Source organism: Sabethes cyaneus, chromosome 3 (genome assembly GCF_943734655.1).
Source record: "Sabethes cyaneus chromosome 3, idSabCyanKW18_F2, whole genome shotgun sequence".
In the NCBI taxonomy this organism is placed as follows: domain Eukaryota; kingdom Metazoa; phylum Arthropoda; class Insecta; order Diptera; family Culicidae; genus Sabethes; species Sabethes cyaneus.
The window spans coordinates 41,419,180-41,438,728 of NC_071355.1; the positions used below are offsets into that span (position 1 = coordinate 41,419,180).

A 19,549-nucleotide genomic window follows, 5' to 3' on the forward strand; every position below is an offset into this window, starting at 1 on the left:
TATATAAACTTTCGAATACAACCATCAACTGTCAAATAACTGATAAACAGAGTGTCAAAAAGAACTATCAATGCGCAGTAAACGTTAGCTAATTGATGATATTTTGACTGTCATAATCCTTAAGCCAGTGAACATTCGTCAGCAGCATACCAGTTTCAAACCTAAAGTGCTAATGCTTCGTTACACAAAAAAATTCAAAGTGCGATATCGTCTCCAATCAGCAGAAAAGGTGTGATTATGGCCTGATGAAAATCTTAGTGGTGGAACGGATAAAACTAATGTACAGAGCACGGGCATATAGGAAATTTAAACTTCCCTTCATGGATCATATGTATAGGAATGTTTCAGAGCATTTATTACAATAAAGTTAAATAAAAAATTCCGTGATGAACATTTGCAAAGAGGCAAGCTTTGTCGAATTGAACCTGTATTCGTGGTCTTCGTGGTAAGGCCTTCGTTCGTGCCCCTAGACATAGACCTTCATATTTTTTTCAGTTTTATTTCGTTTTTGTTTATTTTTCACAATTTCTCTTTCTCTCTTTTTTATTCTTTAATACTATATTTGATCCGTATTTTGTCTTTGTTCTGTTTGTTGTATGACTTTTTTCGTTTTTTCCGTCTTTCCATTCTGTAACCATGTTTTTGTCGATTCCGTTATTATTCCATTATTCTTTTTTCGGTTTTGTTAGTGTTTCCGCCCTTGTTCCGTCTCCGTGGTCTTTTATCGCATGGTTCGTGTTTATTCCTCCGTCCTTAATATTTTTTTTTAAACAGCGGTACTACAATTGATAAGGGGACAGTAGGAGAAGTAATGAAAATTTATTTGGAAAATGTGAAGAGAAAGAGTGTAAAGATAAGGGGGGGGAGGAGGGATAATTGGTAGCTACGCTTAACAAGTTGTCGTTGCGATTCCTACCTTTTGTCGCAACGGGGGACCCTTACCCTTCCACTCTTTCCCTCTCCATTTTCCAAATAAATTTTCATTACTTCTCCTACTGTCCCTTCATCAATTGTAGTACCGCCGTTTCAAAAAAATATTAATAAATATGTTTGACCGCATTTCAAGGTCAAGACTAAAACCTCGAAGTTGGTCCTCCGTCTTTTCCTGCCACTTTTCTGTACTCTTCCGTTTTCCTGTGTACCTTCTGTTTTTTATTCTTTTTCGGTGTTTTGCCTTTTTCCCTCTTTGTTGCGTCTTTTCTATATCTGTTTTTTTTGTTAATTTTTTAATTTTTTGCAACGTTTTTTACCACCATTTTCGAATCAATTCGTATTTTTTTATCTTTGTCTTTCTCTAATCTGTTTTTTAATCAGTTTTCAACCTACGTCTTTTAACAGTCTTCCGTCTTTCCATCTTTCTTCAATCTGTTTCAGATTGAACGAGATTAAATTTGGTTCTCTTCATCCGTCAATTTTGCAAAGATAGTCGAAAATAATTTATAATTCTTTCAGACTTTCAGTCTTTGAACTTTTCGTTCGAATGTTTCCAATTCTCTATGATTAGACGTCTGTTTTTTTGTATTCTCATTATATTATTTATGTTGAATTTCGGTCTTGTCTAGGCTGTGTTTTTAAGTCAACTTAAAACTTTAAGTTTTTTCAACTGTTTTTTCCTTTTTCCATCTTTGAGATACTGTTCTTACTCAACCTTTTTCCGTCTTTATTCTGCTTAGTTCATTTTACGCCTTTTTCTGTCTGTTTTCTTTTTTTTCTATCCTTTCCTTCTTTTATCGTTTTAACTTCTTTTTTTTCATCTTTATTTCATCCTTTTCCGCCTTTGTTCCGTCTTTGTTCCGGTTTTTTCTATCTTTGGCTCTTTTTTCGTCCTTTTTTGTGTTGGTTCATATTTTGTTCCTTTTGGTTTCGTCGGTTTTCACATTGTTCTACCATTTTGATGTTTTTGTTTTGCTTTTTAATGATTTTTCTGTCTTTGTTCTTTGTTCTTCAGCCTGTGTTTCGTCTTTTCTGTTTTTCCAGTATTTTTTATTATTTTTCTTTCTTTGTTCTGTCTTTTTTACTTCTGTTTCTGTCGGTTTTGTTTGTTCGTTTTGTTTGTTTGTTTTGTTCGTTTTGTTTTTTCCTTTTTTACGTCTTTTCTATATCGTTTTCCGTAATTTTTGTTTTGTTTTGTTTTTGCTCTACCCTTTTTGTATGTCTTTCATATTTTTTTTATCTTTTTACCTTTGTTATACTATAACAAAGGTTTAAAAATTGGTCGAAAAACACGAAATTGATCCGAGGCCCGGAGGGCCAAGTCACATATACCAATCGATAGGGTTCGACGATTTGAGCAATGTCTGTGTGTGTGTGTGTGTGTGTGTATGTATGTAATGATTTTTTCTATCGCCTGTTTCTCAGAGATGGCTGAATCGAATGATTCGCTATTACTTTTGTTTGAAAGGTGTTATTGTCTAGTAGATCACTATTGAGTTGTTTCGTGATACGACGTTTCGTTTAAAAGTTATAAGCAAAAATGTGAAAAATACGTGACACGGGTTTCTCCGGAACTACATGACCGATTTCAACGATCTTAGTATCAAATGAAAGCCCTTATTAAAGCTAAATTGTTCAGGAATTTTTAATTGAAAACAAACAAGTAGTTTAAAAGTTATGCTTAAAAAACCTGTTTTGACAAGGTAATAATTATCGCCTGTTTCTTAGAGATGGCCAAACCGATTTATGCGCTATTAGTCTCATTTGAAAGATAATATATCCTAATAGATCACTATTGAATGGTTTTTTGATTGGAAGTTTAATTTGAAAGTTATGAGCAACCGTATGCACCACACCAAAATTAACAATAATTTATAATGATTTCAACCAAGATAATTTACCTAATTTCAATTATTTTAATATCAAACGAGAGGTTTTGATACTACGAATATATATGCAAAATTGCATAAGAATTGGTTTTACGGTTAAAAGATATTAACCCTCGAACACTCGCGCCAACTTTTGTAACACAGTTACTCGCGCACACAATAGCCCCAAACCAAAGAAAACGTGTGCACTATAAGAGTTTTGACTGGGAAAACTTAGTTTTAGGTTTATCTAACCTTTGGGAGAGTTTCTTGAAATTGAAAGCTCTATCGTCTGGTGGAATTTAAATTTTGATTAATCCCCCTAAAAGTGAAATAAAAAATTGTTTTTCTTCAGTGTCAATATAACACATTGATGTGTTCTGCAAAGTTATAGAGCATATTATTACAAGAAATTTTACTAAAGACAGTAACCTTCTATCTCTGCAGCGAATATAGAAATTTCTTATTTATTGTATTTGAATTTGTAAAATCAGTTTTTCTATTTTTGCTCTTTTTGTAATTGTTGTATGACTTTTTCATGTACTACAAAATTGTACAAATAGTTAAAATACACAACTTTGCTGAAAATACTATACCTCTATGTTTGCTTGTTTAGGATCTGTGGAACTTTGATTATAAAAAATACCCTAATTTTGACTCCGCATTACTCGACTACCAGCAGACGGATACATTTTAAACATTTTACATTTGCTGATAGTTTTGCTGCATAAATTTTCCCAATAATTTAAATTATTAATGCATTGAATAATTATGAAAAGTTTGTTGAAGAATATACGTTAGTTAAACAACGATTCGTAACTTTATAACAATATGGCGTTGAAAAACCTACTCGTGTTGTATAAAATACAACAGCGTGAGTTAATAAAAATTGATGAAAATTATTCAAGAAAACTCTATTGATGTGAGTCAAATGGAATGGCATTACAGGAAACTATGCATCGTTCAAAAATCTATAAACTAGACCTTCACTAGACAATGTATATGCTAAAGGATAAGATTTCCACTTACAACTTACTTTTATTTGCACTTACTCAGATTAATAGCAACTTACTTATCCTTACTCAGCCATTTCATGAAAAAAGGATCTATCAAAATTTAAAAGTGTTCCTATTTTGTTCAAATTTTGTAAACTTATTCAATTTTCAAAAATTTTATGTAAAACAACGCACTACGCAACGATAACCAATAGATGAAACCAATAGTTCCGAAGACGTGTCGATTTCTATCTCAAATAGCAAGTAAGACCGTATAACAAAGGTTCCTTTCACCACTAGGTGGATTAAATCGGGTTTTTCACTATTTTTTCAATCATTTCTCAGTAGTTGTTTTTTCAGTCTTCCATCTTTCGTTTCTTCCGTCTTATTTCAATCTGTTTCAGGTTAAGCGAGATTAAATTTGGTTCTCGTTCATTCGTGAATTAGAAAATAACTGACTGTTTCTGATCTCTTTGTTCGAATGTTTTTGATTCTATATGATTAGACGTCTTTTATTTTTTTCCAATCTCGTTTGCTACGAGAATAGTAGTTTTTTAAACTTCGATCTTGGCTCAGCTGTGCTTTTAGGCCTTTTCCAACCGTTTTTTTCTTTTTTCCGTCTTTGTGCTCTTTACTCGTCTTCGTTCGCTCTCTTCCTTCTTTTTGTTTTTATATTTATCCTTCTGTCTTTATTCCACCTCTTTCCGGTCTTTATTCTGTTTTGTTATTTGCCGTATTTGATTTCTCTTTTCCGATTTGATTCCCGAATTTTCCGTAGGATATGAAATGGGGAAGGCAACTAGGAAAAAGTGCTTAATATAACTCTAGTCTTCCCAAGCTCCTCGCTAGCGCATCCACATGGTCATATCTGGAAATACTTCAATTAGTATAATTGAGTAGCCAAGCTAGGAGGTGCGAGGTCGTGCGGTTTTCAGTTCCTAACCTTACAAATGTAGTTTTCGGCAATCATTAAACCACACGACTTTATTTTCAAATATTATACGGTTTGAACTATTTTGTTTGGCAAACTAATCTATTTTCAGAGAGCGAAATAAGGCGCTATATCCTTGGCCAATTGCAGCCTGGCTTCTGGTCTAAATGCCATCAGTTCATCCCTGAGGGTCCGGAGTATCACTTAACCTTTATTAGCAAAGATACTCTCTCCGACTGTAAAAAAATCATTATCTATATGGGAAGCGTTTGGTACGGGAGGTCCACGCTTTCTTGCTTCCCCTCGATTTCAAGGAGTTTAATGGAATTAAGTATTTTTTCTGGTTCCACTTGATTCTTTGGAATTCTCTCTGCGGTACATGCAGTTGACCTGGCCGTTGACAAGAAAAATGATTGATTCAAGTAATCGTCATTTTCCAGGATGCCTTCAAGAATTGGCTGCGTTAGCGTGAGATTAGATTAGATTAGATTTGATTCCCGAATTTTCCTTATTTTTTCGCCTTTTGACGTAGGACTACGTCTTACGGCAAGTTTTGAGATAGGGTGTCATTCCAAAAAATCGAAAAATATGAGCGTCACGAAAAATGAAAGGTTTTGAGCGCTAATAGCTCAGCGGTTTTATAATCGATTTTCAATATTCTTACACCAATCGATCGGAAAATCTTCTAAGAATTGACCCAAATGAAGAAAAGTATGGATTCTTGATGTTGAACTATTGAAAAATTGAAAATGATGAAGCTATGTTTTACCAGAATTCTCGGTTCGTGATTGGTTGGAAGATTTTTTACGATGATCTTAACCTATACCAATTTGATATCTGTGCTTGGGAAGTAAGCCAAAACAAGCGACCAAGTTTCCTCATTTCAACAAGATCTCTTAACACCGCGGTTCAACCTAGACCATTTTGATGTTCTTGCTTAGGAAGTTCGCCAGAGAGAGTAACAAAGCCCCCTCGTGCCAACAGATTTCTTACGAACGCGATTAAACCTAGTCCAATTTGATGTCTGTGTTAGGGAAGTGTGCCAGAAAAAATGACACAAGTTCGTTGTCCCAACAGATCGCAAATTCTTTACTGCGAGACGATTAAACCTCGGCGAACTTGATATCTGTGTTGGAAAAATATGCTACAGCTGTACTGTTCGGTTATAATACGACTCTGTATGAATATGCATGCTTGCCGTTTCATTAGAAGTGTAGTGAAAAAATGTGCTGTTGATAAAATAGGATTGAATTGGTAAAATCCCTTCAACGTGGGAAACCATGGATAATAAAAACAATCTTTAATTTCAGTAAGGTAGCAGGAAAGCAATAGCTTGTGTTCTTGATTTTGTTAAATTGTTTTCAAATGCACAATCTTTTGAGAATTGAACGTATGCAGCAATGTTACTACTTTGATAAATGTTACATACAACGCATGTAGCATGTATAGGGTAACCAACGTATTTTGGACCCCCTCAGCAGCTGTATATAATTTGGACACTTACAGCAAAATCAAATGCAAGTGTCCAAATAATGTACAGCTGCTGATGGGGTCCAAAATAAGTTGGTTACCCTATATGTTGCATATAGCATGTATACATGAAGAATCGAATGATTACAAGCATGAATACATGCCACTATCACAACAAAGAGACTTACGTAGTCCTGCGTCACCTATATACGAGGTCGTGTCTTGTACACAACCCCTCTGATTTTTTATTGCACTGCTTTGTCACCTTTTCCATCTTCTTTCTTTTTTATCTTTTTAAATCTGCTGTTTCCATCATTGTATCACCTTTCTTTGTCTTTATTTGTTCTTTTTCCATTCTTTGACATTTTTTCGTCCTTCTTCTGTGTTTGTTCCGGTTTTTTCGTTCTTTATTCCACCATTTTAAGTTTTTATTTGGTATTTTTTCGTTTTTTTCTCTCCTTTTCGGTTTTTTTCCTGTCTTACTTTTTCATTTTTTCCATCTATGTTTGTCTTTTTTATTTCTTCCGTTTCCAATCATTATTCGGTCTTTTCGAATCTTTTTTCAGGCTTTTACAGTCTTTCTTCGGTCTATTTCAGACTGCGTTTTGTTTAATCGGATTCGGATTTTAATTTTACAGTATTTTTTCTATTCTCTTTTATATAATTTCGGCCTTATTCTGTGCTCTTTGGTCCTTTTGCAAGCTTTCCGTTTTTTACTCTCTTTTCTATTTTCTGTCTTTTCTCTTTTTATTCGTTTATATTCCCCCTTGTTTTGTATTTGTTCTCTTTTTCCACTTTGCATGGTCAGTTTTTCATTTTCCCAGCCTTTTTCCGTCTTTGTACCACTTATCTTCTTCTTTATTCCACCTAATTCTGTCTTTGTTTTCTATTTTCCGGTTTCTTTTTTTTAATTTTTTCTCCTTTCTCCGCCTTTTTCTATCTTCGTCTTTGTGCTCTTTTTCATCGTGTTTGATTCGTCTGTCTTCTGTTTTTTTCCTGAGTTTCTGTTTTTCGGTCTTTCGGATTTGTCGTCTTCTTTCCACCTTTTTTGTACCATTTTTTATGTCTTCCAGTTTATTTCCTTCTTTGGACTTTGTTCTTTTTTGACCAGTGTTTTTCCCTTACTTTTCAGCCGTTTTCCCTCAGTGTTCCGCCTCTTTTGCCTTCATTTTTCTCTGTATGAGTAATTCTCGTTGAAACGGGGCCGCTACCGACACGAGGTCTTCAAATATTAGAACTTTTGCACTTAAAAATTTTTTCAGTTTAACTCAATTTTGATTCATTTGATAGAGACGGTAAACCGAGCAAAATTTGACAAAGTTTTGTATGGAACATTTGTCATCAATTTTGCTGAATGACTATAATTTGTAGTTACGGTGCTACAATGCTAGTACCTCAATAGTAACTAAGTGAACGTTCATTTAGTTACTAATGAGGCACTAGAATTGTAGCTCCGTAACTGCAAAAGATACAGCAAAACTGTATTCGACAAAATTGTAGATAATATCTAGTTCTACAAATGTACTTTTTCAAATTTTGCTCGGTTTACCGTCTCTATCAAATGAATCAAAATTGAGTTAAACTGATCGGACCATGCCTGTTTCGAGGTATTAAAAATCGGACTATGCCTGTTTCGAGGTATTAAAATGTAATTCTCATTTTTTAGCCACACCTCAACGGCTGAGACGGTAATGTTAAATGAATCAAAATTAAGTCAAAGTGATCGGACCATCCCTGATTCGAAATACTGGACCCTCGTCAGGCCCCTTGGGGAACAGTTTCAAAAAAAGATGAATTTTCAGCAAACCTTGAGATCTATACCATGTGAAATTTCATAAATTTGCTATGAAACAACTAACAAATGGCCCGGTTCTATAAAGAAAAAGAACAGGGCTTTTAAATGGAGTAAAAAAAAATTTGGCGGCCATCTTGGATTTGGTCGCCATATTGGATTTTATCAATAAATCGCCGTTTTTGCCATGATCCCCCCAACCGTTTTCAATTTTAAGACCACCATCGGAAAGCTGAGAAAAAATACTATAAGAAACATTCATCAAATTAGAAATGTGCAGTGGTCTAGTGATATTAACTAAACGAAACAATTAATTATCTGTATCAAAGTTTACAATTCTCATATAATGGTATATCTTGCTACAGAAAACTAATTGTTTCTCCAATTTTGTTTCAATCACTGTCGTTACAACCTTATTTTGTTTATTTTCAGTTTATTTACAGTGTTTATTTATTCCATTTCAAACTGTTTTTGCTTTTTTTCTGTGTTTTTGTTAAAGCATTTTTATTCTTTTCCTTTCATTTTATGCTGGCTCAGTTTGTTTTTTTATCTCGGTCTTTTTCCTGTATGTTTCCCTGTTTTCCTGTGTGAGGTCATTTTTCATTGCATCTACAGACTTCTTTGATGAAAAACTAAAATCTTCTTGAAGAATTTTGACTCGTTCTTTTGTCGTTTTTCTTCTTCTTCAATTCTGTTTTCTATTTCAAGTTTTTTTTGTATCTACTCTTTTCATTTTCTGCTTTACCAACCCAAATTGTGTCCTTGCTAACATTTTTTTTTTGTTTTTCTTCTATCTTTTCCTATTTAAATGTATGCGTGGTACAACTGATTCATTTGCTTATTTAAAAAAAGCAAAGCGTAGCTGCTACCTTCCGTTATCGAAACTAGACCTTCTGTTTTTATACGAGAGACTTTGCAGCCAGCTGATAAAGTAGATGGCAATTAATTGCGGGACCAGTGCAACGATCCTATTGACTCTAACAGCCTCTCCCAGCCGAGATTCGAACATACGATGACTGGCTTACTATTCGTTTATTTATCTGTTTTATTTTTTTTCTTTACCAAAAATTTATAACCGTTTATTATATTGCTATATTTTAAGTAAATTTTTTTAAATAATTTCTGCCTGTTCTTTTGCATCTATCATCTTTCTATTTCGTTTTTTACTATTGCTTTGTTTCTTTTCTGTTTTATGTAGATCCATGACAGTTTATATAATTTTGTTTATTTGAATAAAAAACAATCGAAACAAAATCATGATTAAAATAAAATTAATAAGAAGTAAAAAAAGAACGGGAAAAGAAGTGGAACAATACAAACTAAAGATTGAGACTAAGTCGATACAAAATTCAAACTCAATCATGAAAACCATGATTTAAAATGCCACAGGCAAAAGTAAAGCAAATAAAAATTCGCTACAATACAAAACATAAAACAGTGCTCACATATCTCTATCATGGGATGGTAAAATACCACACAGTCTTGTCTATTAAAGGTCCCAAGCCCTATTATTTGAATAACTCATAAAGCAAGTCATTTGACTTCTTGAAAGCTAACCAAGCGCCTCCATTAAATCGGACTCAATGAAGGTGGCAAGTATTTTACGTTTATATCGTCCATAAACTAAATGTTCTTCATTAAAAAGGTCCCACCGTGCCTCGCAATACAATACACAACAAAGATTTGATCACATAAAGTTATCAAAATGGAATTAAAACCCTTTTGGCTTCATAAACTACACAATTCAACCTCGAATGTTAAGTACAGATAAATTAGCCCGATGATGTATGAGTTCATATCACAGTTATCGTTTGGTTACACCGAAGAGAATGAAATTTTCCCCAACAATTCACATTTAAAATCCCAGCTACAAACGGTAGCGAGCGTAGGTACTCTGCCAGATTGAGCAGATGGTCGTTTGTTTAACCCATAAAAACTGAATATCAAACATAAGCGCAACCAGCTGTGCTGCTGCTGCTACTATGTACTACTACTACTATTGCTACTTACTGCATGACATCTCGTCCGATCCGTCCGGGCAATCTCGGTTCTGGTCGCACATCCAGGCCAGCGGGATGCACGTTCCGGTTCCACTGCGACAGGTAAACTCCTCCGATGAGCACACCTTACTTTCTGCGGGGGCAATTGACATGCAAATAGAGGCAAATAAAGGTAAACAGAGAGAAAAAAAAATGTTGGATGAAATTTTCCCGTTAGTTCACGTTTGCATCGGATAATGGTGAGTTGTTGTGTACCGAGAGAATGCGGGGCGTTTTCGGACAAACACACACACATGCAATTTTTAATTGTCAACGTAACGCTACATTCTACCATGCAAAGGAGAGAGAGAGAAAAAAACCAAACAACAACAACACAACATATTATGCAAATACACACGACCTTATGAATGTCGATCGGCTACGTTGGGTTAAATAATGAAATAAAATTAAAAAAAAAACGGATGCGTTTAAAAACAGGAACAGGTGAAGGTTTAAATATGTTAATTGAAAGCGTGCAAATGAGGAAATGTGAGGTTAATATCGGAAAAAGAATCATGGTTTATTAAAACACACAATATTCTCGGTACCCTTCACGCATAGTTAATTCGTGAAACATGTTTATGGTTGAAAAGCCATCAATAAATTAAAAAATCCATTTCCGTAATTTGCCCAATATGGCTCGGTTCCTTTTTTCAGGAAGCATCGCTTGAACGTTTGAACAATGAAAAGATATGATTCAAGATCGAAAATTATTACAATGCGATAAAGCAAGAGCAAAAAAAACAAGAGAGGGTGAATCCTTTCTCTCTATACCCGAGGGGAATGTCGCCTAGACATGCATGTTTCAGCTTGATTTATTCACATTGAAGCTGACAATTTCGCTTCGTATCACCGAACAGAAGCAGCATCTACTCGATCGAACCATCTTTTGATAACCTACAGCCAGTGCAAAAATGTTAGCGTTGAATAGAGACAAAAAAAAGCAGCTGACAGGAAGAAATTCCAACTTCAAAGCTGCTCGACGAGCTCTGCTATGTTGGTTTTGCGTTTGCAATTCACACCTCTCAGCTCTCACTCGGACCGGACTATACGGACTGTCCCCGCGCGCGCTGCTGTGTGACAGTGTGTCACGAGTGGCGAGTGGCCAGTGCGAGACAGCCAGTGTGGTCAAACTGTGACCGCCTTCGGCCGGTGCTTTCGACCGAGCAAGAAGCGAGGAAAAATCCCCAAGATTGACAAACGATGAACGGGAGGAAAATATTGGTTTGATGTATGGCTTCTATGCTTCTCCGGGTCTCTCATGTCGAACAGCGCCGGGTAGAAAGTTTTCGGAAATGTCTCCGTGTCCGACATCCGAAATAGTGCAGTGCAGTAGGATATTGGGGATCTTCTGTCCGGCACAGTGAATCTCATTCGCCGCAGAAGTCCGACGCTGCTTGCCGGCGACTGTCGACTATCGTCTCAGGTTTATGGTTTGTGATCGATGAACGAGAAAAAAAAATCCCGTGACCGATTGCAATATTGTTGATTGAGTTTCGTCTGCTCCGGGCCCTGTTTCGAATAGTGCCGGATGTGTTATCTCGGTTATGCCTCGGCTAGATTGGTGCACCACCCAGGCTTCTTATCCGATTTATTCATTTGCTGCCCTGCGGAGGGAAATCAAGTTCGGTGCTCGGTGAAGCTTTACCAATGTTTGATTATATGACTTGTACTGGTAGTGTTCGCTGTGTTGTATGTTAGCAAAAGAGTGGATTCTATTTCCAGAGGTCAAATAAAGAGATTTGCAGAGGAAGTCCAATCCTCTTAAAGGTTCGTTAAAAGACCGGACGCTGAGCACTGGTTAATATTTCTTCAAATGCAGTTTGATTGGTCGGGATATGGTACCTAAAAGCTTTGATGTTACAGTTGCACATTTCTTCTAGTCGATATGCAATGCCGTTTCCGCCGATGGCGGAAGATAGTTGAATGAATATTTACAGCTTGGAATAAGGAATGAAATCCTTACAGTATCTTTGAAACGGAGCTAACTTGAAGAGACTAAAAGTCGTTATCCACACCTTATTAGATGGAAACTTTAGGAAAGGGGATGACTTTGGCTGTGCAATGGCAGGTGGGGATCGCACCCACGCTCTTTCGGTTGGTACCCGAATGTTTTACTCACTAAATTACTGCCATCCGTTATATTAGGAAGTCTAATACCTAGTTCTTTTTCATTCTCCCAGTTCTTTCATTCCTGTATACGCACCACACACTCTTATAAGACGATATTATTTTTGAATGACTGCTCTTGTTTGTTATCTACTCGGTGCAATAGAAACAAGCAGTGCATTGCCGACAGTCGCTCCGGCAAGTTTCGTGATAAAACGACCACCGGGTGTGTTTTTCTTTTATTTATTTTCCTTTGATTTACGGGTAGCAGCCGAAAACAATATCCAAACAATATTTTCACATAAAAGTTTTAATAAGACGGTACAACATGCCACATCGCGCGGTGAATAATGGTCATGTAGCACCGCTTGACTATTTATACTGGGGCTTCTTCATGTTACGCTCTCTTTTTTAACTCACGGTCACGGATGAGATCACAGGCCCTCGTGAGCGTTCAGTATCAACTGCGCGGATTGCAATGACGAGCGTGAGCGACAATCGTGGCTGATAGCTAAATACACACTCACAAATGATGGTCGCAGGGTAAGAAAAAATAAGAAAGGAAGTCCGAGAAAATTGCTCATGCCCGTGTGTTCGTTACAACGAGACCGCGTGTGTGAGAAAATTAGACCACACGATTGCGGGCTTTGCAACCGAAGGGCTGAAAGCGAACTGGCCAACTAAAATGTGACTTTAGTGACCAAAATTTGAAAAATAGTGACCAAAAAGTGACCCAAAGGCTTAGGAAAAATAACTTAGATTAAGATATGGTTATTGGCTGAAGAAAATGCTATTTTGAAAATTCAAAATTTATTATTAAATTATTCGCTATTCGCTCAACGTTATGGATTGATGAGTCATTACAAGGTCATTACTACTTCTCCTAATTATATCAATGCACAAAACAAAAAATAAAAATAATAGTTTAAGTAGTCATAAAACTTTTCTTAGAAAATTATTTTAGAGACACTAAGTATTGATTTTGTTTAAATATTTGAAAACTTTAAGTTTTAGTAGTCAATTTGGTTCACAGTTATATACAAAATATGTAAGTTCCATGCTACTTTACCAATTTTATTAGTTTTGTCTCAGTTTTGTTCTGACAGGGGCCACCGACAGGTGCGGATATTGATTCTGACCATTGCCTAGTAGCAGTACATGTGCGCTCAAAGCTGTTCACCGTATACCGGACACGTCAAAGCCGCCCCCCTCGACTGAACATCAGGCAGCTAGATAACCCGCAAGCTGCCGAGAACTACGCGCGAATACTGAATGAGGCACTGCCTTCTTCCGAGGAGTTAGGTGCTCCAAAACTCGAAGACGGTTGGGGCAGAATACGCTCGGCCATCGGAGAGGCACTAGGTATTGAGCCTCGGAGTACACAAAACGATTGGTTTGATGGGGAATGCCAACAAGCGGTGAAGGGGAAAAAACTGCTTGGAAAAATTATCTAAGTATTGCCACTAGAGAGAACCTGGCCAAATACCGACGTGCTAGGAACCAGTTTACCACGATCCTGAGGAGGAAAAAGTGCCAAAAGAAGGAAAGAGATCGTGAAGAATTAGAGCAACTATTCCGAGCACGCGCAAGTTTTATGAGAAGGTGAACCAAACTCGGAAGGGCTACACCCCGAAACCTGACATGTGTAGGGACGAGGGAGGGAATCTAGTCACAAACGAGCGCGAGGTGGTCGACAGATGGAAGCAGATCTTCGATGAACACCTCAATGGCGAAGTCGCAGCAAGAGGCGGAACGGACATTTAACCTAGGAGCGCCCATGGAAGATAGTAATGTCCTAACACCTGATCTCCAAGAAGTCGAGCGAGAAATCGGGCTGCTGAAGACCAATAAAGCCATTGGAAAGGACCGCAGATCTTGCAGAAATGTCGGGAGTACAACGTGCCCACGCATCACATCTTTATTGATTTCAAAGCAGCATACGATACAGTCGATCGAGACAAGCTATGGCAGATAATGCACGAACACGGTTTGCCGAACAAACTGACGCGACTGATCAGAGCTACATTGGATCGAGTGATGTGTTCCGTACGCATCTCTGGGACACTCTCGAATCCTTTCGAGACGCGGCGAGGGTTGAGACAAGGTGACGGTTTATCCTGCATGCTGTTCAACATCGCTCTTGAGGGGTGATCCGACGAGCGAGCATCGAAACGTTTCTTACCAAGGGTAGCTTCTAGGCTTTGCAGATGACTTCGATATCATAGATAGGCGACGCATCCAAGCGGGAAATCGGGCCTACTTTGCCCTTCGTAAAACGCTACGATCAGGAAGCATACGCCGCCGCACGAAGCTAAAAATGTACAAAACCCTTATTAGACCGGTACTTCTTTATGGACTTGAAGCCGTGACGCTGCTCATGGAGGACATACGCGCCCTTGCCGTGTTCGAACGGAAAGTGCTGTGGACGATATTTGGCGGAGTACAAACTAAAAGCGGAGAGTGGCGGAGGCGTATGAATCACGAGCTACAGGTACTGCTTGGGGAAATTCCTATCGTACATCTAGCGAAAGTTAGCAGGCTACGGTGGGCCGGACACGTCGTAAGGATGCCGGAAGACAGTGCGACGAAAACAGTCCTCTTCAACACCACCGGCACCAGGAACAGGGGGGCCCAATCTGCACGATTTGCGACTGCTGAGACGACTAGGAAATGGGCGACGAGTGGCCCAACACCGAGTTGAATGGAGAGGAGTGCTTGAAACAGCACGAGCCACCCCAGCTCTATGCTGAAGAAGAAGAAGAAGAATAGGGGGTCACTCCAAAAAATCTATCTCGAAAAGTGGACTGTTCAACTAGAATCGCTTCGTGGTTGGTTGGAGAAGGTGGCATGTAAGTTTTAACGTGTTTTTAGAAAGAAGATTCTTCGCGACGATTGAACCTCGACCAGTTTGATATCTGTGCTTGGGAAGTACGCCAGAAAAAGTGCTGAAGTCTTCCCGTCTCAACAAGATGTTTTACGTATTACGTCTGTGTTAGGGAAGTGCGCCAGGAAAACTAACAAAAATCCCTAGTCGCAACCGACAGCAAATTCTTTCTTGGTGATCGCTTTATTCCATAGACACGGACGACAGACAATTGGGCAATTCGGATCCAAATGATATAGTACGAGACCATTATATAAGCCACACCCTTTTTCCAAAACGTGTCATGTAAACTGTGTACAGCAAACGGGGCCTGCCACAAAAGACGATCATTAAGACTGTCGTAGTGGCCTTTTAACCCAATGCCCTTCTGGCATACAAAAAAAACGTGTCATGTTTTCTGTTATATAACAAGCGGTAAGTTGTAAAACAGTGTTAGTTTCATTTCACAGTCTGAGTACTCACTCAACGTCGTCGGAGATATGTCAAGGAGATACGGGAGTAGCACGGATGGCAACTGAAAACTGCAATGATAGCTGCTATTAAATCCTTCGCGGTGCAGGAGACAGTGAATCTATGCCGATAATAATCTGCGTGCCTATTGCCATTCTTACCAAAAAAGGAAGCTCATCCGACTGGTACTACGTAAAGCTTGCTTCATTTAGAATTGGGGCAAACTTTTGCTCATATTGTGGCACTCTTGGTGGACGGATTTGGAAGTTCTTATCACCCACGTGTCGGAAATTTGGTTAGCTTCACCTATGTATTTTTGGCATTCCGCAAAACGACGAGTAATTTTATCCGTATTTTTTCTTTAAAGTATAAAGAAAATGCTACATTTGTGTAAGAAAAGATCTTGAATTCAATAATAAATAACTGAAATACACGAAATTGTCTCTCCCAGTCGAGATTCGAACGTACGACGACTGGTTTATTAGGCCAGCATCATACCTCGAGGCCAACTGGGAGACGATGTTTATATTTATGTTTATTAAATATAGTTATCCGATCTAATTGACCTTAATGATCTAGGAGTGGGGAAAAGCCGTCTTGATATTCTCACCCCACCATCTTTTAGGTACATACATGAAACAATAAAAAAGTACAAATAATATAATAGTCAAATACAATTAAATTAAATCGTCCGTAATACATCACTAGTTCAAAATTCTTGTCGTCTTCAGATTGTTTTTGAAGGATCCAGTAGTTTCGTGGAAGTCGAATAGTTCGACGATCTCGGGAGATGTTCGTTGGAGCCTGGTGATTGGTTCTTACTGTCGTATTGGCTACTGTGGAATGGTAAATTGCTTAAGCTACGTTGACGTAACGGCCGTTCGGACGTGTTGAATTGGAAACGTGACAGCAGAAAGGGGCTGTCAATTTTGGCCTGGGTAATTTTACGGCGTGTAAGTAGTGTGCTTATATTGATCAGATGACACCGACCTGGATACGTGGGCAGGTTATTGGCATCTCTCCAAGATACTCGTTTTAGAGCAAACCGAACGAATCGCTTTTGTATTTGTTCTATACGGTCGTTCCAGTACTCCTTATACGGGCCCCAGATAATGCAAGCAATTTCAAGGAGAGGTTTTACCAAAGCACAGTACAACGATCGAAAGCAATAAGGATCACTGAACTCGATGATTCAGTGATCATTATTGCTGTACGATGATTGATCGATGCGTATCAATAGTCAATTTACTATCCAATGTAACACCTAGGTTTTTTACTTCATGAACTCTTGCCAAACAACTTCCCTCGATGTAATAGTTGTGAAGTATTTGATTTTTACTACGCGTGAATGATACAACACAGCATTTCTCGACACTTATGATGATATGGTTCCACTTGCACCGCTAAACAAAAATATGAAGAGTTTTCTGGAGCTCAGGGCTATCTTCGGTGTTTCTAACAACCATGAAAAGCAAGCAGCATCCATCGGGAAGCAGAAAACAAACACGTATCATTCACGTATAACAAAAATATCAAAGAACCAAGGTTACTGCCTTGCGGAACTCCAGATGGGTTCGTGCAGGCCCGGGACTTAACCCTCCGTTACTCGCGCTGTTGTAGTTTGTACAACGCCTGTGAATCGTTAACTTTATCTCGGCATAACTCAGGATTCCAGCAATATAGAAAATTACTGTTTTCAGTACAGTTGATCCGCAGACCAAGATCTTTCAAATGGTGGTAAAAGTTTCATAAGTTTTTCGCCAAGCGGCATTAGTATTTGAGTGAATTCTATTAGATTTTAGCACGCCTATAAATCGAAATTGACGCGAGTAACGAAAGGTTAACACTTCCGAGCATAATTCGAAGCATTCGATCGAAAAAGTAAGATCACAGCCATTGCGCCAGGCATTTGTCGGCTCCGAGCTTAGAGATTTTGGCCATGAACAAATCGCGATTCATTCTATCAAATGCTGCTTTCAAATCTGTGTAGATAGTGACAATTTGTTGGTGGTTTTCCATGGCGTTAAGATATTCTGAGGTAAACTGTAGTAGATTTGTGTTAACCGAACGACTGGCGTATATCGCTTACACTTAAAGAACAGATAGTCATAGACAATCAGCTCTAACAATTTGGAAGCACCGCATAGTGACGTAATTCCTCGATAATTTGCCATGTTTCGCTTTTCGCCTTTTTTGAATACAGGGAACATGAAAGATTGTTTCCAAAGGGTAGAAAAAACTCCACTGAACACCGACAACACTTTTGGTATGCAATCTGATCCTGCTGCAAACGATGATTTAAGCTTTTTCATTGATGCCACGACAATGTCCTCTGTTATAGGGAAAATTCCTAAATCCACGTAGCCTTCCGGTACAAGCGTCGTTGCCATTGCTGTTTCCATTTGAGCGGGAAGTACAGCTGAATCAAACACGCTTTCGAAATGAGTGGTGAAGAGATTGACTATGTCCACCGGAGTAGAACAGTATCACGCAAATACATGGATAAAGGATAACCGTAACTTTTACGCTTTGAGTTCACGAAATTGTAGAACGATTTTGAGCTTTTCCGTAGGTTTTCTTCCACCTGTGCCACGTATCAATGATAGCAAACTTTGTTATATTACTTATATCTGCTACTAGCATCAACAAAGCTATGTTGGTTACTACGATTTCGAGTGCACCGATATTTACATAAAGCTGAGTTTTTTCTTCGTTTTAGTGATTTCAGTGTTGAATTTCCCCATAGAGGTTTGGCAGGAGAATTACGTTTAGGGACGTTTTCCATTCTGATCACCGAAGTAAATTGTTCGACGAAACTATTAATGTCAGCTGCATTCGTGATGACTGACCAATCAGTGGTATGTAAAAAAACGCGAAGGTCATCAAAATTATGCCTCCACATCCACGTGGCATGTCTGAGAGAGGTGAGATTTGACCATATGCGTAGAAGAATTTTGTTTTCGTCAAATGTGGTCCTCTATCACCCCCTGAAATATTTGCACCGAGCTACCTAACGCCTAGTATATTCAATTACGAATACTCCAAATTTCACACAGTATGATTATTTTTGAAATGGGGATAACTAGTGGAATGGAAGCCGAATTTTTTTTTGTTAGATTATGGTCACTTTAACAGCTTGGGTCATTCATGACTTCTGCGGGATTTGGGATTTAAACCCGGGTCCTCGACGTGAGAGGCGTGAATGCTAACCACTACGCCGGGGCTGACCCCAACCCGAAAATTGATATCCCATCAATGTTCAGAAAAACAAGCAATGTTTTCATGCATTTGACGTATCCAATTGATTTGGCAAAATATGATATTTACTGCCTTATTAATGTACAGTTTTCAAATGTCTGTTAATTTCACTGTTGAATCTAAATGTTCTCATGCTAATATCTGGTAAAATTATAAAAAAAAATCCCTGATTTAGAAGTTGTAGTACTGCGTGTCGCAAATCGATTTTAAAGTTCATCCAAAGATGCATTCAACCTCCAGCGCTGCCACAGAGCGTCTCGAATAATGAAACCAACTAGTGAATCAGCTCACTCGGTATCAAACGCTAACAATCATCCTATAATTAGATCCCACACAAACCGTTCTGTTCCCTCTGCTGCTGCTACAGTAATAATGCAATTACACTACCCCGGTAATTGTCTAGCCGTAGGCGCAAACGATCCTCTTCTATCGCGGAACGAACGCGGTCGGTACCCCTGAATGGCTGCCACAGTTTCGTCGGTACATATGTACCAACACAATTACGACGACGACGACAACGGAGCTCACAGTGGCAGTCAGAGGCACCACTCATCCATCCAGTCCGTGGTAGGTGCAGTACAGCTTCATTAAGGTTCGCTTCTTCCATATCAGGTCATTCCGACAGCAATAAAATCCCATGAGCCCGGATTCAACCCGGTGCCCGGTTCGACTGCCATGATCAGCAGCAGTGTAAATCGTCGTTATAGGGGGCCGCCCTGAAGGGCAACCAACAGCGACAACAGAACGAGAAATCGATGATGCTTACCGCAGACTGCATTCGGCATTCATTGTGCCATGGCACGATTTGTAACAAGCATCT

General features: G+C 38.4%; 1 protein-coding gene across 4 annotated transcripts in view; it reads right to left on the bottom strand.

Moving 5' to 3' along the window:
• Window positions 1–19,549, bottom strand: part of LOC128743669 (very low-density lipoprotein receptor-like) — a 726,292-nt gene that overhangs the window by 182,817 nt on the left and 523,926 nt on the right. For 3 of the 4 annotated variants that reach the window (XM_053840289.1, XM_053840287.1, XM_053840290.1), the window contains one exon: window positions 10,000–10,122. The exons of the other annotated variant lie outside the window; for it this stretch is intronic. In XM_053840289.1, coding sequence (XP_053696264.1) covers window positions 10,000–10,122 — 123 coding nt within the window. The remainder of the gene's footprint in view (window positions 1–9,999; window positions 10,123–19,549) is intronic. 4 annotated transcript variants of the gene reach the window in all.